This window comes from Chionomys nivalis (genome assembly GCF_950005125.1).
Source record: "Chionomys nivalis chromosome 23 unlocalized genomic scaffold, mChiNiv1.1 SUPER_23_unloc_1, whole genome shotgun sequence".
NCBI lineage: Eukaryota > Metazoa > Chordata > Mammalia > Rodentia > Cricetidae > Chionomys > Chionomys nivalis.
Genome location: NW_026646869.1, coordinates 1636391 through 1660499, shown reverse-complemented (window position 1 = coordinate 1660499; position 24109 = coordinate 1636391). Strand labels below are relative to the sequence as shown.

The 24109-nt window shown below is 50.3% G+C and overlaps 2 protein-coding genes across 4 annotated transcripts in view; one reads left to right on the top strand and one right to left on the bottom strand.

The window, feature by feature from the left end:
• The window catches only part of Fuz (fuzzy planar cell polarity protein), a 265069-nt gene that overhangs the window by 223312 nt on the left and 17648 nt on the right, over nucleotides 1-24109 (bottom strand). The window lies entirely within an intron of this gene.
• Nucleotides 6401-24109, top strand: part of Ap2a1 (adaptor related protein complex 2 subunit alpha 1) — a 31398-nt gene continuing 13689 nt past the window's right edge. For all 3 annotated transcript variants that reach the window (XM_057760933.1, XM_057760932.1, XM_057760931.1), the window contains exons 1-4: nucleotides 6401-6597; nucleotides 20560-20628; nucleotides 20714-20856; nucleotides 21109-21302. In XM_057760933.1, coding sequence (XP_057616916.1) covers nucleotides 6531-6597; nucleotides 20560-20628; nucleotides 20714-20856; nucleotides 21109-21302 — 473 coding nt within the window. In that variant the 5' untranslated portion in view covers nucleotides 6401-6530. The remainder of the gene's footprint in view (nucleotides 6598-20559; nucleotides 20629-20713; nucleotides 20857-21108; nucleotides 21303-24109) is intronic.

Below are 24109 nucleotides of genomic sequence, written 5' to 3'. Positions count from 1 at the left end.
GTGCAGGAAACCCACCCATGGAAGGACACGGCCTTCTTTTTCTTGGTGATCCCCTTGGTAGGGCTGGTCACTCCCCCTGGAGCCTCGGGGACCAGCTGGGCGCAGCTCTCGACCCCCGCAGGTGGGTCCCCCGCCTCATGAATTTCTTTGGATTGCCAGATAGTCTTCACCACCACACTTGCCATGGCGCGGGGGGCCTGCTCCCAGGGGGAGACTCACCATCTACTGTGCCCGCCCCCCACCCCAGGCGCTCAGGGTCCCCTAGCTCCTGGCCTGGGTCACAAAGGGCCTAACCACTGCGTCACAGGGAGGGGCATGAGGGAGAACAGGTGTTGACTCAGGGTGACCCTGCAAACCTCAGTGGACTCTTCCAGGTCGGGTTCTGGTTCTAAAGCTCCTTCATTCGGGTCCAGAGCACCCAGTGGGCTGGAAAACCCTGCAACCAGCTCTGGGACCCAGAATCAGGTCCTATCCTGCTTCATTCCTTGCCTGAAATCTGAGAGACATAACGGGATCATTTCCAAGGCCTTCCCTGGAAGACTTGGTGTTCTGTGGAGGTCTGGGAGGCAGAGTTGGGAAGAGAAAACCCCAAGAAAAAGATGCCAGCCCTGGAAGTGTCACCGGGAGAGTCAAGAGAAGTCATGGCATATGTCACAACTCCTCAGCCTGTGTTTTAGGGGATTTAGGCTTCATACTGTGTGTGAATTTTACCTGTCAAAAAAAAAAAAAAAAAAAAAAAAAAAAAAAAAAAAACCAAGCCAGGCAGTGGTGGCGTACGCCTTTAATCCCAGCACTCCAGAAGCAGAGGCAGATGTATCTCTCTAAGTTCGAGGCCGATCTGGTCTACAGGGTGCAAGGCAGCCAAGGATGTTACACACAGAAATTCTGTCTCAAAAAACCAAGATAAATAAATAAATAAATAGTGAATGCCGACAAACTTGGTAAGATGCCTCAGGAAGACCAGCGCTGTGGCTCCGCTTTTAGAATACCTGCTCGGGCACTCTCGTGAAGCACTGGGTTCCACCCCAGCACTGGAGAGCTGGAGGCAGCAAGATCATGAGTTTAGGATCATCCTCAGCTACATAGTTTGAAGCCAACCAGTACAAAGATTTATGGATGGTACTATTTGAGTACTCAGAGTGAAATAAAGTGTAAGGAGGGTCCTTGTGAGAATGGTCTAGTTTTTTGTTTTGTTTTTTAAAGATTTATTTAATTTTGTACACAGTATTCTGTCTGCACATATGCCTGCAGGCCAGAAGAAAGTATCAGATCTTGTTATAGATGGTTGTGAGCCACCATGTGGGTACTGGGAATTGAACTCAGGTCCTCTGGAAGAGCAGTAAGTGCTTTTAATCATTGAGCCATCTCTCCAGCCCTACATCTAATTTTTTAATTAACTCATTTATGTGTATGGGTGTTTTTCCTGAATGTATGTCTGTGCATAGCATGTGTGCCTAGTGCCTAGGGAGGCCAGAAGGTGTCAGATACCCTGGGACTAGAGTTGCAGACACTTGTTAGTTGTTATGTGGGTTCTGGGACTCAAACCCGGGTCATCTGGAAAAGTAGCCAGTGCTCCTAACGACATCTGTATGCATGATTTTTTTTTTTAAATTTTGTGTGCACTGGTGTCTCATGTGCATGTGTTTCTGTGTGAGGATCAGATCCCCTGGAACCGGAGTTACACAGCTGTGAGCTGCCATGTCTGAGTCCCAGACGTCTGGAAGAGCAGCCAGTGCTTTTCACTGCTCGCTCTCCAAACCCCTTGTTTTGTTTTGTTCATGTGCATTGGTGCTTTGCCTGCATGTATGTCTGTGTAAGGGTGTCAACCCCTAGGACTGGAATTATAGACAGTTTTGCCCCCTGGAAGAGCAGTCAGTGCTCTTAACCACTGAGCCATCTCTCTAGCCCATTTGTTTGATTTTTTTTAAGACAGGCTCCCATTATGTAATCCTGGCTGGCTTCAAATTCACAAAGATATGCCTGTCTTTGCCTCTAAAGTGCTGAGTTTAAAGGTGTGTGCCATCATGCCTAATCTTTTCTGGGTTTTAAATTTTTTATTTATGGGGCTGAAAAGATGGCTTAGCAGTTGAGAGCACTGGGTGCTCTTCCAGACCACCTGGGTTCAATTCCCAGCACTCACATGTCACAACTGTAACTCCATTTCCAGGGGATCCAACACCCACACACAGACATACATGTAGTCAAAACACTGACATACATATAAAATAAAAATAAAGATAAATCCCTTAAAATATATCTATTATGTGTGCACATCAGTCCATGGTATGGGGGCCAGAGGACAGCTAGTTGGAACTCGTTTTTCTTCTTGTACCATGTAGGTTCCGGGGGTCAAACACAGGTGATTGCCTTTGTCAACAAGCACCTGACTACCTGCTAAGCCACCTTGCTGGCCAGTTTGTTTTGGGACAAGGTCTTATTACACAGTTTAAGATGGAATCAAACTCATGGCAATCCTGTTGCCAGTTTTCCGAGCAGCTGAGAAGATGGGCCGGTCCTACCACAACTAGCTGTACTTGGAATTTTGAGTTTAGGTCATTCCCAGGCCTGAGAGCCTGTCTGGCTGTTTCCTGCAACTCCACCATCTGGAGGAGTCAACCGTGTGTAGAGTGGCGGCTCTGGGGTGGTGCAGCATCCTAACGCCTTCACTAAGGATTTCCTGTGACTGGGACAGGACCTCATTGTTCATAGGGACACCCGTATTACCAAAGGAGTTAATTCCACCTGTTTCTTGTTATTTTGTTGAAAATTTGGCAGGTATACATAAAAATTGCATGAGTTCCTCCCATTCTACTTCCAGTGGACATCCCTACTGTCACTCATGGGTGACAATGAATCCTTGCAACAGGTACATAGGCCAATTCTGAGGATGACTGTCAGGGACCGCCCACCCCAGTCTTCATGGCCAGGAGAGAGATGATCTGTGAGGGCTGAAGAATAAAACTTGCTGTGGGAAATGCTTTTGTACACTGTAAAGAGTTATCACTTGTATTGGTTTAACAAAACGTTGATTGGCCAGTAGCCAGGCAGAAAGTATAGGTGGGGCAACAAGACTAGGTGAATTCTGGGAAGAGAAAAAGCAGACACGCAGTCACCAACCAGATGCAGAGGAACCAAGATGAGAATGGCTTACTGGTAAAAGGTACCAACCACGTGGCTAAACATAGACAAGATATGGGTTTAAGTTGTGAGATCTAGTTAATAATAAGCCTGAGCTAGTAGACCGAACAGTTTATAATTAATATTAGCCTCTGTGGTTTTTTTTTGGGGGGGGGGGACTGAATGACTATGGGATTGGGTGGGACAGAAATTTGCATTTACAAAAACTCAAGACAGTACCATATTTTCAGGTGCTGACTTAGGCCATTCAGGTACTGATTTTATGATTTAGCTACACCGAAATTCCCTTGCAAAGTAGCAAAAACCGGTGATCTTTACAATAAGAATGAATTCTGCCTGGATAGGGTGGCACACACCTTTAATCCCAGCACTCTGGAGGCAGAGGAAATGGATCTCTGAGTTTGAGGAGTTTGAGGGCCTGAGCTGATAAGGGTAATTGTAAGAATACTGGTGGAGAATGCAAAGCACATGGGACCTATTTCATAGGGATGTGTTCTGTTCACTGAGAGAGAAAGCCCAGGATGGCTCCTAATCACACAGGGTTTTTTGACGACATCACTTCAACATTCCAGAGATCAGGCATCATTCATTTCTTCTATTGAAGAATGGGCCTGGTTTCTCAATGCTGACTCTAAGCTGTGCTTCCGATAGATGGCGCTGCTAGGTTTTGTAGAAAGTCTACCTGGCTTCCCCTGATGCCTGCTGGGCCTCAGAAGGCTAGCCTGTGAGCTGGGAGTGGTGGCACTCACTGGAGGTAGAGGTGGGTGGATCTCTGTGATTCCACGCCCGCCTGGTGTGCACAGCGACTCTGTCTCTGAGGATATGTGCTCCTGTCTACCCTGGAGGGACCCTGGAATCAGGAAGGCCTTTCTTTATACCCAGAACTCAGTCACTCCACTTGTCTCTACCAGGCTGCCGGAGCAGAGAAGCAGAAGCGATATTCTACTAGCTAACTAGGGACACTTTATGTTCCTTCTTCACATATTTCCAAGGAGGATTAATTCAGTTTCCACTGCTCATCTGTGTCCTTAAGTGCCTTTAGTATTTAGAAGCTCTCCAGAAAACAGACATTCTGAATTGTTCTTTTTATGGTAATACTGGGGATTGAACCCAGCATTTGGTGTATTAGGCAAGTTCTCTACCACGGAAACACACCCCCAGCCCCCCCACTGGGGAATTCTAGGCAGGGACTTTTGTTTGTTTGTTTGTTTTGGTTTTTTTTGGTTTTGTTTTTTGAGACAAGGTTTCTCTGTAGCTTTGGAGCCTGTCCTGGAACTAGCTCTTGTAGACCAGGCTGGCCTCGAACTCACAGAGATCTGTCTGCCTCTCCTCCCGAGTGCTGGGATTAAAGGTGTGCGCCACTGCTGCAGCCGAGGGGCTTTATCTCCTACCACACCCCAACCATTTGGGATTTCCAGGCAGAAGCTCTACTCCTGAGCCACACCCCCAGTCCCTCACTGGGAGATTCAAGGCTACATTCTTAACTTGTTCTTTTTTTTTTTTTTTTTTTTGGTTTTTCGAGACAGGGTTTCTCTGTGGCTTTGGAGCCTGTCCTGGAACTAGCTCTGTAGACCAGGCTGGTCTCGAACTCACAGAGATCCGCCTGCCTCTGCCTCCCGAGTGCTGGGATTAAAGGCGTGCGCCACCATCGCCCGGCTTAACTTGTTCTTTCTTTCTTTTTCTTTCCTTTTTCTTTCTTTCTTTTTCTTTCTTCTCTCTCTCTCCTCTCCTCTCCTCCTCTTCTTCTCCTCCCTCCCTCCCTCCCTCCCTCCCTCCCTCCCTCCCTCCCTCCCTCCCTCTCTCTCTCTCTCTCTCTCTCTCTCTCTCCTCTCTTTTGAGACAGGGACTCTCTTTGTAACCTTGACAGTCCTGGAACTCTCTAAACTGATCAAGCTAGCCTTGAACTCAGAGAATTACCTGTTGCCCGGGACTTGGCTTTGCCCCTTCCTAGGTCATAGGACTTATCTCCTAGACCCATTCTAGGCTTGTTGGAGATTAGTAGTCTGTCTGGGGTGGCGTTTTGTTCATGGTGATAAAACAGAAATGGTCTCTCCCAATTCCCTTCGCCACAAAATTCTCAATAGCCCGGGCATCGGCAATCGGCCGGCTTTTCTTTCTTGCAATCAGTCCTCAGCTGTAGTGGTAACTGGTTTTTGCCTGGGTGACTTCCAGAACTGATGGAGGAAGCAATTTTTACTTTATGACCACTTAATGCAGACTGTCTTAGGCAGTATGGTTCAGGGGGAAAAAAAAGATCAACCTATATTTAAAAATGTTTAAAAACTAAAATAGTAATTCCACAGTTTTCTTCCTCTGAGCTCTGTAGTCTTGGGCAAGCCCTTCAACCTCTCTGGACCTCAGTGTTTAATGGGACGAATCTTTAGAGGCAGTCCCTTCTCTCGTGGATGATAGGTTTCCAGACAAGTCATTTTCCAGGTGATTTATTATTATTTTTTTCTGGTTTTTTGAGACAGGGTTTCTCTGTGTAGCTCTGGCTGGCCTTGAACGAACTCACAGAGATCCACCCGCCTCTGCCTCCCGAGTGCTGGAATTAAAGGCGTGCGCCACCACCGCTGGGCTCCAGGGGGTGTTTTTAGGGAAGGAAGCAGGAAGAGCTAGGCGCCCAGACAGCGACTGAAGCAGTCCGGGATGCAGAGGCGGAGAGGGGCCGGGAAGAAGGGCGCGCCTGCGCAGTAGACACCTCATGGTCCATCGCCTCGCCCAGCCCCTCTCTGCAGCAGGGAATTGCAGGCAGCGCTCCACCTATCGCAACTCGGCTGCCTGACAGCTCCTCTTTCTTTTTCCTTCTCTATAGGCCGTCGCCCTCTGCCCATCCCCTCACAGCCGCCCCTTCGAGGGCGGAAGTATAAATCGTCCGGCGAATCCGCATAGCCTTGCGGAGCTCAATCTCCTCACCCATTGGTCTTCTTTGCTCGAGGTTCCGCCTCCTCCGGCGCGTTCCCCAGCCTCTTCTTACGCCCCGCCCTGCTGTCGGGGAGAAGACTGTCCATCCAATTAGCGTTAGGCTCTGCCGTGCAGGGGGCGGGTCCAGAGTCTCTAGGGCAACGCCCCCTGCCGCCCTGCTCCGAACGGAAATAGCCCGGTCCTGCACCAATCAGCACCATGTGTCTTTACCAGCTCTCCAATAAGAACGGGAGGAGGGAGGGCGTTCTATTGTGAGCGGCAGGGCGCTCAGCCAGTAAGCGGAGGTAGTTCCCGGATGACAGCCCGCAGGGGCGGGTCCGAGGCGGGGCGTCGGCTTGCAGCCAGCCCGCCGCCAGCCCGCCCTCCCCCGGCCGGCTCCTCGGCGCCGCCTGGGGTCCTTTCCGCCCGGTGCCGCCCGCCAGCCCCGTGCCCGTTCGGCCAGGCCTGGAGCCGAGTTCTCCGCCATCATGCCGGCTGTATCCAAGGGCGATGGCATGCGCGGGCTCGCCGTGTTCATCTCCGACATCCGGAACTGTGAGCTCACGACTGGGGCCTGGGGGTCACGCGGGTACCGGGCGGAGGGAGCGGGGAAGCGCGGGGGTGTCCTAGCGGGAAGAACCGGGGCGGCGCGGGCGGACGTGGCGGGCGGAGGTGGAGGGGAAAGAGCAGCGGACTAGGTAGGTCATTCAGTGCTATCCCGAGCCTATGTGGAGAAAATCAGGGACGCTGAAGAAGGGGGAGGCCGGCGACCACCCACGGCCAGGGGCTAGAAGTTGGGGAACAGTCTCGGTACCAGAGATGATAAAGTGGGAGATACCAGAGGAGTCAAATAGAACTGCGGGGGGGGGGGGGGGCAGCGGGACAGAGAGGAAGGTGAGGGGACAGAAGGACCAGTGATGGAAGTGGGACTGCAGAGGAACCAGATATGATAAGTGTGTGGGGGTGACACCACAGGGCCGATAGATGATAGGATGGGAAACAGAGGGACAGCACAGAGATGGTGGGGGAGGGGGCAGAGGACCAGAGGTGGAAATGGGGGACAGCAGAGGGTGAGGTATGAAAAAACTCTAATGGGAAGATTGCTTAGGAGACATGGAAGGCATTTGAGAGGCTACATACGGGAAAGCGGGAGTATAGGTGTAGACTTGGGGAAACCCAAGACAGCAGCAGGGCCTGGGCAGGAATGGTGTTCATGATGGAAGCTCTGGGGGTAGGGGAAGGAAAGGGGTCAGGGAACAGGGCAGGCCTGGATTCGAGCTTACTTTGGTTTATCACAGCAATGTGGGGGTTATGATCCCTCCTAGGAAGTGTTGTAATGATGGGCTGAGCTGGCTGCTGGGAGCAGATGTTGGTGTCTGCAGCTGCCAGGAGCCTTCAGACACCCCATCCACAGATGTGGTAGGCCAGACCTGGCTTTGTGTTTGAAGCTCACCCCCATCACTATGTGACCTTGAATAAGGGACTTCACCTGTCAGGAGAGGCTGCTAATGGCTTCTTCATAAGGGGTGTCTGGGCTGCTGGAGCCCGAGGCCCACACGATGAGGTCCTAGGCGAGGCCCTGGTAGTTGCTGTCAGCATTAGCAGCATCTAAAGAACTGCTCCTTCATGCTGCTCAGGGGAGGATCGTGAGCTGCCAGCAAGTGAGAAGCTGTGGATTCCCTTAGATGAGAGATGCTTCGGACCCAGGGAAAAGAGGTAGAGTCAGGAAGGATTATAGATTTTGGCATGGGTACCTGCTAAAAATGGGTGTGCTTGGGGCTGGAGAGAAGGCTCAGCAGTTAAGAGCACTGCTCTTTCAGAGGGCCAGTCTGCACAGGACAGCACACACATGGCAGATTATGCCTAACTCCAGAGCCTCTGACAGCCTCACACAGACACACATGCAGGTAGAACATAATATGAAATAACAATAAATTATATATAAATGGGTGTGCTTTATCTCTGATAGCTATTGGGAGCATAACCCTCTGCACCCTTTGGGACTTAGTTTGTGTGTCTGAGCTCCATTCCTTGTTAGGAATGTGGCCTGCAGAGATTTGTTTGCTCCTTTATTTGACAAATGTCTTTGATTGCTCCTGTGTATATGTCCCTATTTGAAGTGCTGGGGTTACAGCTATGTAGAACTCCAGTCTTGGGCTGTGGCTCAGCAGTAGAGCACCTGCCTAGCAGCTCCCAGTGAAGAGCTGAGGGCATAGCTTGATGGTCCAGCACCGGCCTAGTGGGAACAAACTCCTGGGTTCCATCCCTAGCACCACAAGACAAAACCACCCAAAAGTCCACATTCAGAAGGGATAGAAGGTACACAGAAGGGACACAGTGTGGTCTGTCCATGGCTGCTGCTGTGGAGAAGGAGTGTTGGGACGGAAAAGGTGCAAATGGTGGCTGGCGTTTGAATAAACTCAAACAGAATGAGGAGCAAGGAGTAAGTGCTGTGTTCTGGAGAAATAGGGTCCATGCAGGGAGATAATGTGGTCAAAGGTCTTGAGGTTGCTGCATGCTTAGACCAGGTGCACAGGACATGAGCAAGGACTGAGGAGACAGGGAGACTGAGGGACGCTGAGCACTGTGGCACTTCTGTGGCTGGCCTGAGAGCTATGTGATGCTTTTGAGCGGAAAAGGGCAGTGGCTCACTTGATTCCTCTAGAACAGGCATGGTGTGCATGGTGGGAATGTTCTGGCAGGAGGGTGCTGAGTTCAGGAGGAGGCTGGCTCAGGCGTGACCATGTCTTACAGAGAAAACCAGAACTATTGAATTGTTGCCCTGGCTGCTGTGAGAGTAGACTTGAGAAGTTGGCGTCGCAGCCGGGGCCCAAATCAAGGGTGTCACAGGCCTCTGGGCTCAAGAAGTGGCCAAAGGAGTGAGAGAGGGACTGCTGAGGTGTGGGCGGAGCAAAGCACTGGCGTGGTACAACTGCCAACCTAGCATCTGCCAGGCTGCCACACCGAGATGGTGAGGACAGGGATCACAGCAAGATGTGGCTCAAAAAACAAAAAGAAAAACAAAACAAAGCAACCCCGGGGGGGCTGGAGAGATGGTTCAGCAGTTAACACTTGTAGAGAACTGGTGGGTTTGCTTCCTAGTACCCACATGAGGTGGGTTACAACTGCCTATATCCAATTCCAGGGAATTTGGCACCTTCTGGTCTGTCTGCAAGGACACATGCATCCATATGTCCATGCACACACATAAGACCACCAACAAAAGGATTGGTCGGGTTTAGGTCAGCCATGTGCTGAGTGGCTGGTGTGTTTCAAGCCCTGTGACAGCTCTGGGGCGCAGTGACAAATAAAACAAATGAGTGTGTGCGCCTGTGCAGCTGTGACCCTAGGGAGAGAAGGGCCTTCGAGCAGATCACAGCTGTCCTCACGGATGAATGTGTCTATGTGGCCTGAGCCACGTCAGACAAGAAATGCAAACAGCCAGGCTGGAGCTCATGTCTTTCATACCAGCTATTCCAGAGGCTGAGGCAGGAGGATTTCAAATTCACGGTCAGCCTTGAGGTAGAGGCACTTGCTGCCAAGCCTGACATGGGTTCAATTCTTGGAGTCACATGGTGGAAGGGGAGAACTACAAGTTGTCCTCTGACGCCACATGCATACCTATACACATGCACATGCAAATGAATGTAATCATAATGTAAAAAGACACCTTGTGTTATAGAGTGAGTCCAAAACCAGCTTGAGCAACGTAAAGACACACTGTCCTAAAATAAAAGGTAGGGTCTGAGGCAGGTGGTGGCCCACAACTGTAGTTCCAGCATTCGAGGCAGAGACACGTGGATCTCTGAGTTCAAAGCCAGTGTGGTCTACAGAGCAAGTTCAAGGACTACACAGAGAAACCTTGTCTGCAGTGGGGGGGCGTCTAGAGAGATTGCTTAGCAGGTAAGAGCAATGGCTGCTCTTCCAGAGAGCCTGGCTTTGATTACTAGCACCACGTGGCAGCTCACAAACATCTGTAACTCTCATTCCAGGGCCTCTGACTCCTGGCCTCTGTAGGCACTACACACATATGGTACACAGACATACATGCAGGCAAAACACTCATACATGTACAACCAGGAGTGTTGACACATGCCTTTAGTCCCAGAACTCAGGAGGCAGAGGCAGGCAGATCTCTGTGAGTTTGAGACCAGCCTGGTCTACATAATGAGTTCCAGGACAGCCAGGGCTCCACAGAGAAACCCCATCAGTAAACCATCAATCAAAGAAACAAGTAAATAGAAGGTTTAGGTGCATAGTTGAGAGGTAGAGAGTATTTTCCTATCATATGTGACTCTTGAGTTCCATCTCCAGAGACATGATGGCTCACACTTGTCATCACTGAGGCAGGACACAGCAAGAACTTGCCTTAAAACAAACAGCTGGGTGGGAAGCAGAGACAGGTGAATCTCTGTGAGTTTGAGGCCAGCCTGGTTTACAGAGTGAGTTCCAGGACAGGCTCCAAAGCTACAGAGAAACCCTGTCTCAGAAAACAAAACAAACAAAACCATAACAGGGCGGGCAAGCTGGCTCAGTGGGTAAAGGTGCTTGTCACCATGTCTGAAGACCTGGGGAACCACTTTGTAGGGGGAGAGAACTGACTGGCACAAATTGTCCTCTGACCTCCACACTGTGCCCACGCACACATCATACACATAATAAATTCAGAAGGGTGGACATCGATGATACTTTACCAAGTAGAACAGCCAGACCAAGGGTTCTGTGTGGATGGAATGTTAGAAGAGGCTGGACCACAGAGCCAGCCGAGAAGACGGACTGTGGGGTCAGGGCTGGGATGGATGGAGAGCGACTGCTCAAGCATACTGTCTTTGTGTGTGAAAGATTATTTTGGGATTAGACACTGGCGAGGGTTGCACAGTTCTATGAGCAAAGAAATTAATAGGGTGTGTTCACGATGTGCAGCTTTTTGTTTGTTTCTTATTTATTTATTTATTTTTATTTTTTTGGTGTTTTTTGAAACAGGGCTTCTCTGTATAGCCTTGGTTGTCCTGGAGAGCAGGCTGACCTCTACCCACAACCAACCCCTGACCTCAGGGTTGCACCACCCCACCCATGGCTTGATTCATACCTCTCTACATCGCACTGCTCAACCCCCAGAACCCTCTCCCCCACTGGGCTTATAACAGGTGCACATGTATCTTAGCTTAAAATAAGGATGGAGCCCAGTGGTGGTGGCTCACGCCTTTAATCCCAGCACTTGGGAGGCAGAGATAGGCAGATCTGTGTGAGTTCAAGGCCAGCCTGTTCTACAGAGACAGGCTCCAAAACCTACAGAGAAACCCTATCTTGGAAAAGCAAATAATAATAATAATAACAACATTAAAGGTTGGGTTCAGGTTTGGGAGGGAGGGAGCCCTCTGTCCAGGACACCATGGAGCTCAGCAAATGCTGTGAACAGGAAGTGCAGATTCCAGGGAAAACAGATGGTCCTGCCCTCCGGAGCAGGGCAGCCTTATCAGAGGGGAACTGCTGCAGGGCTGGGACTCTCCTATCAAATCCCTGTTCTTTTGGAGCAGGTTTATGAAGAAGGCCTTGGAGCTGGAGTGCTGACTCCCTCTGCCCTGCCCCACATCAGAGTCATTGTGGTAGTGACCTTTGCCTCGGTCCTGGGATCCAGGCCTGGGTTCACCCTGCTCATCCTCAGCTCTGCCTTCTGCAGGTCCTGGCCCTTGGGAGGCCTTAGCAGGCGTTTGGTGAAGCTGGAAGTGTCTGGGTGAAGAAACAGGCCAGTCCTTTCTCCCCTCCATACTGGGGATCAAGAGGGAATATTGGGAACTGAGAAGTAAAGGCAGGGTCATCAGATGTCCCAGGTCAGCCACAGCTAAAATCAAGTCCAGTGAAAGCTTGGGCTTCACGAGTTCCTGTCTCCCACAGACAGAATAAAGTGGGGCTGGTGAGGAGGCTCAGCAGTAGAGGCTCTTGCTGCGCAAACATGGAGACCAGAGTTCCGTCCTGGGTTCTCATAAAGGTGATGGAGAGGAGAGAACTGAGTCCACAGAGTAGTCCATGGGTACACCTATTGTGAGTGTGTGCGTGTGTGCACACACAGATAGCTTTATTTCTAGTGCCTCACAGCCACATGGCACATGGCCATATTTTGGCCATGGAGGAGTCAAAACAGTGAGATTTTTATGGCAATCCAGAATCTGGAAGCACTGGATGGCTTTGGGCAGGGCCCAGGCTTTCGCATTTTCTACATGAAGGTGCCCAGGGTCCTCCAGGGCAGGGCCAGGCTGGCCCAGATCCCTTTGAGGGTAATTACAGACGCACTCTGATGCTGCTGCCTGTTTAGCCACTTAGGGAAGGCATCACCCCATATGTCTAAGCTGGACCACAAGTAGACCTCCATCAGGAAGGACAAAAACCTCAGGCAGCCCCTCCTGGGAGATGGCCCTGCCACTCCTGACCCTCTTATCTTCATATTCGAACCCTTGAATGGCTTGAACTTGGTCCCCATTCTCCTGCTTCCCACCCTCCCAGCTGCCTGGGCTGGTCCCCACCAAGCCCTTCTGCCTGCTTCTTCCATTGCCTCTCTCTAATCCTAACTAGGAAGCTGTTGTTCCCTGTTACAGTTCCAGCCTCCACAAGGCTTGCCTCTGTCAAAGCACTCACCATTGTCCCTGTGTACCTCTCCTCCAAACCAGAACTCCACCAGAGCAGGACAGGAGAAATTCCATATACCAGCAGTGGCACCTGGGAGGGAGGGGCAGGCAGATCTTTCTGAGTTTGAAGCTAGCCTCCTTTACAGAGTTGTTCCAGCAGAGCCAAGACCACATAGCTGACACCCTCCCATGCACCCTCGCGAAGGAGGGAGGGAGGGAGGGAGGGAGGGAGGGAGGGAGGAAGGAAGGAAGGAAGGAAGGAAGGAAGGAAGGAAGGAAGGAAGGAAGGAAGGAAGGAAGACTCTTTATGAAATTGCTTTAAGACTTCGTGACTGACACACTTGCATGCTACCTGTGATGGGTAGGTCTGTCCTGAGTGCTGCACAGTCAAGCTTACCAGTGTGCAGTCTGTCTAGTGGCCTCTGGCATTGTCCCCAGCCCCCGAACTCTTTGTAGGTCTGCCTTTGTCTTTCTTCTCCCTTAGTACTGGGAATGGAAACCAGGACCTCATGCAAGGGATCTCTACTAATCCTTGCCCAATTGCACTCAGTTGTGTTCTCTCTCTCTCTTTCTCTCGCTCTCTCACTCACTCTCACTCTCTGACAGGGTCTCATGCCGCCCAGACTTAGCCATGATGACCTTAAACTCCTGATCCTCCTGTCTCCACTTGCAGTGTTAAGGATTCCAGGTGTGCTGCACCGAGTCTGTGCAGTGCTGGGATTGAACCCGGAGTCTGTGTGCTAGGCAAGCATTCTACCAGTTGAGCTACACTCCTAACTTTGTTTTTAATTTTTTGAAATAGTTTCATTCTGTAGTCCTAGTTAGCCTAGAATGTATCTGTCCTGCCTCGGCCTCCAGAGTGCTGGATTATAGGCTGCAGCTTTCACCGCCAGCTTCAGCTCTTTGACTTTTCATTTTGAGGTAGAGCACCACTACATAGCACAGGCTAGCCTTGAACCCACTCTGGCCCACGTTGGCCTTGAACTTGTGATTTCCTGCACTCAGTCTCCCAAGTAACTTCATCCATGCCTGGCTTTTGCTTTCTCATTTGCAGACTCTATACTTCGGTTTTTAAATTAAAATGTGTGTGTGTGTATGTGTGATTTTTTTGTTTTTATATTTTGAGACATGGTTTCTCTGTGTAGCTTGGGAGTGTGACCTGGAACTAGCTCTGTTGACCAGGCTGGCCTTGAACTCACAGAGATCCACCTGCCTCTGCCTCCTGAGTGCTGGGATTAAAGGCGTGCGCCACCACTGCCCAGCCATGTCTGGATGTTTTGCCTGCTTGTGTATATGCAGCACTTATGTGCCTAGTGTCTTTGGTCTTCGGAACTAAAGTTACAGGGTTATGAGCTACCATGTTGGTGCTGAAAATTGAACCCAGATCCTCTGGAAGAGCAGTCAGTGCTTTTAACTGCTGACCCTCTCCAGCTCCTCCTTCTATTATTTCAAATTAAAAATGTATTTATCAAAAAAATGTATTTATCTTTGTATGAGGCAGGGTTTATCTGTGTAGCCCTGACTGTCCTGGACCTCACTGTGTAGACCAGGCTGGTCTCAAACTCAAAGAGATCCGCCTACCTCTGCCTCTGAGATTAAAGGAGTATACCATCAGTCCCAGCAAGATGATTTATCTTTATGTTTATAAATGGTTTTCCTTCATGTAAATATGAGCACAGTGTGCATGTCTGGTGCCTGGAACTGGAGTTACAGATGATTGTGAGCTACCCTGTGGATTCTGGGACCTGAACCTGGATCCTCAGAAAGAACAGCAGTGTTCTTGCCCATTGAATCATCTCTCCAGCCCCTCTGAGTTCTTTCTTGTAACAGAGCTATCAATTATGCCGAGCTACTATCTGATAGATGTGGACAGTTTAAAGACTAAAGAAGCACACACGCTTACTTGGATAGATGACCCTCTCTGTATCGGTGAGTTCAGATCTGGGGTTTCAACCTGTTACAGATAAAAAAAAAAATATCTCTTCCTTGCAAAATTGTGTGGTGCTAAGGATATAGAGTGAAGCAGTGAGGAACTGGCCTAGCATTGTCCAGTGAGGGGCTGGAGGTATGGCTCAGTGAGGAGCTGGCCTAGCATTGTCCAGTGAGGGGCTGGAGGTGTGGCTCAGTGAGGAGCTGGCCTAGCATTATCCAGTGAGGGGCTGGAGGTGTGGCTCAGTGAGGAGCTGGCCTAGCATTGTCCAGTGAGGGGCTGGGGGTGTGGCTCAGTGGTAGCGCTCCTGCCTAGGGTCCGCGGTAAGGGACTGGGGTATGGTTCAGTGGTAGAGGGGCTAGGAGCAAGCCCCGGGCTCAACTCTTTGCAGAGCACACACATTAATTTAAAGATATTGAGCAGGCTACAGGGAGAAGTAGATGAACATTTAAGAGGAGTAGAATTGGAATCACAGCACTCAAGTTGGCAGTTCACACTGTTCTCACTCCAGTTCTAGGGGATCCTATGCCTTCCTCTGGCCTCCACTCCCACCCATACACAAAACAGAAGTGAGGCTGGTGCTAGGTATGGTGGCATACCCCTTAAACCCAGGAGGCCAGCCAGGGCTACATAGTGAAACCTTGCCTATAAACAAGAAAAACGAAAGAGAAAAAAGTATATTGGAAGCAGCTAACTACTGTGGCTCAAGCATATTTCTAATACTTTAGAGGCTGATGCAGGAGCGTTGTCCCCGAGGCCTGCCTAGGCTACAGAATGCATATGAATATGTGTGTATCTGAGTCCATTGTGTGTGTGTCTGTACAGGCACATGTGCGTGCTGGATTGTGTTGAGGTCAGAGGACAGCTTAGGTGTGAGTCCTCACCTTCCTCCTTGTTCAAGGTGGCTCTGTTCACTGCCACACTTGCCGGTGCCATTATCGTCTCTTCATCTCTGTCTGCTGGGCGTGTGTCACTGCGTTCTGGGGACCTGAACTCCAGTCCTCAATCTTAAGCAGCAAGCCCTTCACCCCCTGAGCTCTCTCCCTGTCCTCAAAGAAGATTTTGGGGGATATTTAAAGGGTGTGTGAATTCCTGCCACAGAGCTCTTTTTCCTTCCTTCGTGGAGCTGGGTACTTTGGTTGCCTGTGTAACCCGAGTTGACCAGCGTTTGATCTTCCTCCCTAGTGCTAGACCCCAGTCAAGCTGGGCTGTCAGTCAGCTCTTGAGTGATGTGCCATCTGGAAAGAACCGTCTTTTTAAAAATTACTAACTTTATTTTATGTGCGTTGGCATGAAGATATTAGATCCCCTGGAACTGGAGTTACAGACAGTTGTGGGCTACCATGTGGGCGCTGGGAATTGAACCCACATCCTCTGGAAGAGCAGTGTGGACTCTTAACTGCTGAGCTATCTCTCCAGTCCCAAACACTGGCCTTTTTAGCCCCTCCATAATAATATTAGGAAGAGACTGCATGATCAGGAATGGAAGTATCTGTACTCTGGTGGTCACCTGGAGCCACCTTGGTCACCAGCATTCTCTGACCCTGAGGGAGGCGCTGCCCACCCTCTCAGCCACCTTCATGGGCAGCTCCCTACTTGGGCTCAGTCCCACCTCTGGCTGGTGATCTGCCTGAAACCTCCGGACTGAACCTTACTCATCTCTCCAGGTCCTCCTCAAATGTCCCCTCTTCTGGCTGCTTCAACCCAGATCAGATGGATTCTGGGTAGCCTCTTGGACTCAGGTGTGGCTGACTCCCCATCTACCCTCACCAGGTCAGGAGTCCCAGGACGTGTGATAAGCACTGGAGTGTCTGCTTTGGGACTGCTAGCTCATCCTTTTTGGACCTGGCCCATAGATTATCAGGAGACTGTGAAGCCAGGCTGTGGTGGCTTTAATCCCTGTACTCAGGAGGCAGAGGCAGGTGGATCTCTGAGTTCAAGACCAGACTGACTGGTCTGTGCATTAGGTTCCAGGGCAGCCAAGGCTGCACAGAGGATCCCACTCTCGAAAAACAAAAGAATAAATGATGATCAGATGATCATTTGAGACAGCACGGGTCACATATGGTCACATTGTGCTGAGTCCTTGGGGTCACACTTGGTCCTGAGCCCTCCACCTTTCCTGGGGTGGGGCAGACTCCTGTCCTGCCCAAGGTCCTTCCAGGCTGGCCTCAAACTCAGAGATCCACCTGCCTCTGCCTCCTGAGTGCTGGGATTAAAGGTGTGTGCCGCCACCACCTGGCTTCACTTTTTTTTTTGAGAGTTTATTTATTTTAATTATGTGTGCATGGGTGTTTTATGCGTGTGTGTGTGTGTGTGTGTGTGTGTGCACGCGCACCTTTGCCCTTTGAAGAGCATGGACACCTGTTGCTGGGACTCTGGGTCACTGTGAGCTGTGAGTGCCACGGTGCTCTACCCACTGAGTCATCTCTCTAGCCCCTTTTCACTTTTAGTTTTAATTTTATTCCTTTTGGGGGGTGTTTTTTCAAGACATGGTTTCTTCCTTAACTTCCCTCCAAAATGGGAGGAGGCTGGGTATGTGCCTCAGTGGAGTGCTTGCCTAGCATGCAAGAAGTCTGGGGTTCATCCATGGTTGAAAGCCTGAAAGCAGGAGCGTCGAAAGTGTGAGGGATCCTTGGATGCAGAACTGATTTGAGCCTATCATGGGCTACCCAAGACCCTGTTAAAACACTAACCAAAACCTGGATGACAGGCCTGTACCAGTGTAGCAGACAGTGCCGTCTTGGCGCCTTACTGAGCCCTTAGTGTAGCAGGAAAGAGGCTGGCCTTGCCCTTAGGGGGCCACCTCCAGGGCTGAACAGAGGCAGTGCCAGCTGCTGCTGGTGTGACTACATGTTTCTGAAATGAAAAGATGCGTTCAGATCTTACTTTATCCTACCTCTGTGTCTGTGCTTGTGCTGCGTGTGCGTGCACACGTAGGTGTTTTCCTCAGCTGCTTAGTGATGGAAATGGTCTCCGTGAACCTGGAGCTTGGCAGTTCAGCCAGCCTGTCCGACCAGCACATCCCCGGGATCTGGGCTCCACCGTGCAGCTTTGGAGATGCAGATGAGTGCTTCCATATCCAGCGCTGTAGGTGCTAGACTCCTCACCTCGGGGTCTCGTGTTCACCCGTGGAACCATCGCCTACTCCCACAGTTAATTTTAGCAATGTTACTATAACCTAGCATATCGCCAGTGCTGCCCTTGGAGTCAGGATCTTAATATTCCTTCTCTGTTTCTCCAGTGCTGGTGTTGGAGCTCTGGGAGTCGGGTGTGCCCGCTAGACAAACTTGCCCACACTTCCCTTCGGGGGTTGGTTGGTTTTTTGTTTTGTTTATCCTTTGAAAGGTGTCTCACTAGCTGTGTAGTCCAGGATGGCCTCATACTCAAGATTCAGCTGCCTCCGTCTCCCAGAGCTGGGGTCACAGGTCACTGCTGTGATGGCCACACCACATCATCCCAGCTCTGTGTGAAACTGCCTGTTTCAGTTTGAAGCCGCCTCAGCTTGGATGCTCAGGACACCTGTCTGCCACTGCCATACAGGCTACAACTCTGCGATCAGGGTGCTAACCCCAGTGACTTCCTAGAGGAAGCACTGTCTCGAGTGGGGCTTGTGGGAACTGCTTGAGAATTAAGAGCAGAGGTGAGGGGGGGTGTGGAAGAAGATGGATGGATGCTCCTCTTCCCTCATGCACCCTGTAACTGACCAGCTGTTAGTAGAATGCTGCTGCATGCCAGGCGCTGACTACATCCCCTGCAGATACTTAAGATAGGAAACATCATTCCTGCGGGTGATGTTTGCTGTGTGAGGTAGAATACAAAGGTCTGGGGTTTTCTTTTTTCTTTTTCTTTTTTTTTTTTTTTTTGAGACAGGGTTTCTCTTTGTATCCTGGCTGTCCTGAAACTAGCTCTGTAGACAAGGTTGGCCTCCAACTCACAGAGATCCACCTGCCTCTGCCTCCTGAGTGCTGGGATTAAAGGTGTGTGCCAACCACTGCCCAGCCAAGGATTTTTTTTATTTAAAGATTGAATTTCTGTGAATGAGTGTTTTGTCTACATGTATTTCTGTGTACCATGTTTGTGCCTGGTATCTGAGAAGGTCAGAAGAGGCCCTCAGATCACCTGGGACTGGAATTAGATTTGTGAGCTACGATGTGGGTGCTGGGAATGGAACCTGGGTCCTCTGCAAGAGCAGTCGGTGCTCTTAAACCCAGGCCCGGGGTTTTCAGTCCTAGAACAGCAAGAACTGGGAGTGTGCCATAGGCTTGTTGTTCCAACACTCAGAAGGCTAAGGCAGGAAGATCCTAGTCCAAAGCCAGCTAGGTCTATATAATGAGGCTCTCGGGATGTAATAATAGGACTGGAGAGATGGCCCAGTGGTTCAGAGCAATTGTTGCTTTTCGAGAATACCTGGGTTTGAGTCCCAACATAACTCCAGTTCTAGGGGATTCGATGCCCTCTTCTGGCCTCCATTTGCCCAAACATGCTGGTGGTATAGACATACAGGCAAAATGCTCTTACACGCGAAAGATATAATTATAAAAATGAACTTCTTATACAGAAGGGAGTGGAAATTATCTCTCGAAGGAAGTTACAGGCACTGAGACCACAGTAATAGAACACTGGAGGTGGCTGGAGGCAGAGGCAGTGCATATAGTGTATACAGTGTATATAGTGTATACAGTGTATATAGTGTATACAATGTATACAGTGTATATAGTGTATATAGTGTACATAGTGTGTATAGTGTACATAGTGTATACAGTGTATATAGTGTATACAGTGTATATAGTGTACATGGTGTGTATAGTGTATATAGTGTATATAGTGTATACAGTGTATATAGTGTACATAGTGTGTATAGTGTATACAGTGTATATAGTGTATACAGTGTATATAGTGTACATAGTGTGTATAGTGTATATAGTGTACATAGTGTGTATAGTGTATATAGTGTATACAGTGTATATAGTGTATACAGTGTGTATAGTGTACATAGTGTGTATAGTGTGTATAGTGTACATAGTGTGTATAGTGTATATAGTGTATACAGTGTATATAGTGTACATAGTGTGTATAGTGTATATAGTGTATACAGTGTATATAGTGTACATAGTGTGTATAGTGTATATAGTGTATACAGCGTATACAGCGTATATAGTGTATATAGCCCAGAGTATAGGGTGGGAGGGAGGGAGGCAGAGGCAGTGTATATAGTGTATATAGTGTATATAGCCCAGAGTATGGGGTGGGAGGGAGGGAGCCAGAGGCAGTGTATATAGTGTATATAGCCCAGAGTATGGGGTGGGAGGGAGGGAGCCAGAGGCAGTGTATATAGTGTATATAGCCCAGAGTATGGGGTGGGTGGCAGGGAGGCAGAGAAGGCGCCAGAAAAACCTGAGCGATTGCAGACGATGTTTGGGTGAGGTGGTGATGGTGTGTCACAGTGCAGGGACATGCTCTGAAGGTCCCCACTTTAGAATGGGGCTCTGTTTAGAGGAGTTGAGTGAGTAGTGACATCTGGAGCTGTGACCCTGGGGCCAGAAGACAGGCAACACACACAACAGGGTGCATGGAACATCAGACAGCCCTGGCCAGAGGGAATCTCTGTCATAGCAGAGGTTTAGGGACAGCATGAACCTAGGGGTTACAGAGCTAGGACACAAGAAAGACTGGTTTTGGGAGATCTGCCATCAGGTGCTGCCGCTGAGGGAGAGGACAGGAGCCGGTTTAGCTTTTCAGTCATTCATTGGTCACAGCTCTATTGCAGGGCGCCAGGGACAGGACAGAAGAGATGGGCCTTTGGGCTCCAGTGGCGGGATACAAACCCTGTAGTTCACGGGCCGCCAGGACGGCAGAAACCGTAGAACCTTGCACTGGGTGCTGATGAGCAAGCTCCCAGTGAGGTGTGGGTAACGGCAGCTGGCTGACTGCAGCCTCATGTACCTCGCCCTCTCTCCACAGGCAAGAGCAAAGAGGCTGAAATCAAGAGGATCAACAAGGAACTGGCCAACATCCGCTCCAAGTTCAAAGGCAGGCTGTGACCCAAAGCCCTGGGGGAGGGAACCAGTGTTCCAAAGTCTTCCTCACGGGGCTCCTTTTCCCTCCTCTGCCTCAGGAGACAAGGCCTTAGATGGCTACAGCAAGAAGAAGTATGTGTGCAAGCTGCTCTTCATCTTCCTGCTTGGCCATGACATTGATTTTGGACACATGGAGGCTGTGAACCTGCTAAGCTCCAACAAGTACACAGAAAAGCAGATAGTGAGTGCTGGGGGGACCAGGGTGGGTGGGTGCTGGGGCGGAAGGAGGGGACCAGGGTGGGTGGATGCTGGGGCGGAGGGAGGGAACCAGGGTGGGTGGGTCCTGGGGCGGAGGGAGGGGACCAGGGTGGGTGCTGGGGTCTGGACCCCTGGGTTTGAGGGAAGGAAGCCTGGGGCCTATACTGCTACATGTTAGAGTTAGTCTAGTGCCTTTTAGCCACAGGCTCTCAGCTGTCCCCTCTCTACCCTCTAGGGGTACCTGTTCATCTCAGTCCTGGTGAACTCGAACTCAGAGCTGATCCGGCTTATCAACAATGCCATCAAGAATGACCTGGCCAGCCGCAACCCCACCTTCATGTGCCTGGCCTTGCACTGTATCGCCAATGTGGGCAGCCGTGAGATGGGCGAGGCCTTTGCCGCTGACATTCCCCGAATCCTGGTGGCTGGGTGAGGCACTGGGGACCACAGCAAAAGGGCAGAAACAGAACTGAGAGCCAGCTTTGCTTGTGGCATCTGCCTAAATTCTCCTACCTGGGCTGTTGACCACAGTGGCTCTGTCTGTCTCACATCATCAGGCTGCCTGGGTGTAAGGACCCGTCCCCACCTGGTGGATGTGTGTCTGAGACACAGCATTAGTGTCTCCCATGAAGTGGTGGTTTATTCCCTCACCTCATTCACGAGACAGTATCTGCCCTGTGCCTGCAGCACTGATGGGTGACAGTGGTGCCACCACCAGAGGTGGACAGTCTCAGTGTTCCAGCCAGACTAGCTGCGCCAGCTGTGGCCATGAGCCCTGACTGCTGCAGAGAGCTTCTTGGCCTCCTTTCCTGAGCAGTCCACATCCGTGTGTGACCTGACTCCGACTTCCAAGGCAGCAGTGCAAGACCTGTGTTCCCAAGTGCCAGAGCCCCTGAAGAAGATGCACGGTGGGCGGGGCTGGAGCTCTGCTGGGAGCATGCTTGCCTAGCCCACACCAGACCCTGGGACCCTTGGAAGTTGGGTATGGAGGCAAGAGGAGCAGAAGTTCAAAGTCATCTTCTGACACTTAGGGAGTTCAAAGCCAGCCTGGGCTACCTGAGACTCTGTTTCAAGACTAATTCTCTTTCTCTCTCTTGGTTATTGGTTTTTGATTTTTTGAGACCATTTCTCTGTGTGACAGCCCTGACTGTCCTGGAACTCTCTTTGTAGACCAGGCTGGCCTCGAACTCAGAGCTCCAATTGCCTCTGTCTTCCGAGTGCTGGGATTAAAGGTGTGCGCCACTACCTGCCCTACAGCCAGTGCTCTAGCCCAAGACAGTATTTTACTTTTGTTTTTTCCTAGTAAAAGAAAAAATACACAGGGTAGTGAGCATACCAGAGGGTGGGTGAAAAGTAGCTTCACCTGAGTCTTTCTTTTCTTTGTTAAGTAATTTATTTATTTTTATTTTATCACTTATTGATTGGTGTATTGCCTACGTGGAGGGGGGAGAATGGGGGTGTCGGGTCTCCTGGAACTGAAATTACAGACAGCTGTGATGCCTTGTGGGTGCTGGGAATTGAACCCCGGTCCTCTGAAGAGCAGTCAGTGTTATTATTTTAAATCATGTGTAGGTGTGTCTGTCTGTGGCTGGGTGTGTGCACGTGAGTGCAGTGTTCTGGAGGCCAGAGGCATGAGGTCCTCTGGAGGTGGAGTCTCAGGAGGGTGAGGTCCACTTGCTGTAGGACCTGGGAACGGAAGAGCAGGAGTGCTTCCATTACAAGGTGGGCTCCCCGGAGCCGTGCACTGGGACAGTCAGGAGCCCGTGGTTGTGGAGGATGTGGGTGCCTTCCACAAAAGGGCTGTGGTCACCAGGGAGTCTCTGGATGGGATGTAGTGAGCATGAGAGAGACTTTGGGGAGTCTGCCTCTGCTTCCCATGGAAGTGGGGGTGACTGGTATGTGTCAGGCAGGTGAACAGCGGGAGCAATGTTGTCTTTGAGAAAGTCACTGTGGCTGCTGTATCTAGAGGTGAGATCTCTGTTTCTGGCAATATAGACAAGTGCCCCTGGTGTTCTTGACAAGTGTGGCTGATCTGGGTGGAGTGGACCCTGCAGGAGGCAGAAGGACTGGACAAGCCTAAGGCCCGTCTAAGACTGTTTAAAAAAAAAAAAAAAAAAAGGCCGGATGGTGGTGGTGCACACCTTTAATCCCAGCACTTGGAAAGGAGAGGCAGGCAGATCTCTGATTTCGAGGCGGCCTGATCTACAGAGCGAGTTCCAGGACAGGCTCTATCTAAAGCTACACAGAGAAACTTTGTTTCAAAAAACAAACAAAAACCCAAAACAAGAAAAAGACTTTAGTTGGATGAGGGAGCAAGAGCATATTGGTTAACGAAGTCTTGAACTGGTCAGTTAATGAGGCCTGCACAGGTCCACACAGGCCAGCCAGGAGCAGCCGACCCTGACAAGCCTGGGCTCAGGCAGGGATCTGGGGAAGCTATGCAGCCTCTGGGAGCAGAGAAAAGCTTGTCTTAGTAGAAGCTGTGGGAAGCCACACATCAAAGTGTGGGTGACCTAGAAATAAACACCTCTGGGAACTGTGTGCAGAATTACCTGTCTTCATCCTTGGCATACAGCAGTCAAGGCTGGCTGCCAGCCTGGTTTTTTGTTTGTTTGTTTGTTTGTTTGAAATAGAACTTCATGTAGCCCAGGTTGGTCTTGAACTGATCCTCCAGCTCCCACCTCCTTAATGCTGAGATTGCAGGTATGACCGCTGCACCTTACACTGCTTGGTTCACCTGTGAAATGATGCAGGCCAGGCAAGACTGAGCACTGTCTCAGAGGGTCACTCCAAGACTTAGTACTGCTATTCTGTGTGTGAGTGTTCTGCTTGTGTGTGTGTATCCCATGTGTGTGCAGTGCCCAAGGAGAGAAGTAGCTTGAAGGCGGGTCCTGAGGGTCACAGTGTGCTCTGTCCAGGCAGGGCCAGTATTTGGTCTGGCATACAGTCGGAAAAGGATGAAAGTCCTATCCGGGTGCAGACTTGAGACTTGCTGTCCAGTTGGAAAACTGAGGCAGGAGGATTAAGAATTCAAGGCCATAGCTGGGCAGTGGTGGTGCACACCTTTAATTCTAGCACTCAGGAGGCAGAGTCAGGCAATCTCTGAGTTTGAGGCCAGCCTAGTCTACAAAGCAACCCTGTCTTGGCAGAAGGGTGTTGGGGGCGATTCAAAGCCAGCTTGAGCAGCGTAGCCAGATCCTGTCTGACTCCTAATTGATTAGTAATTTTAACCTCAC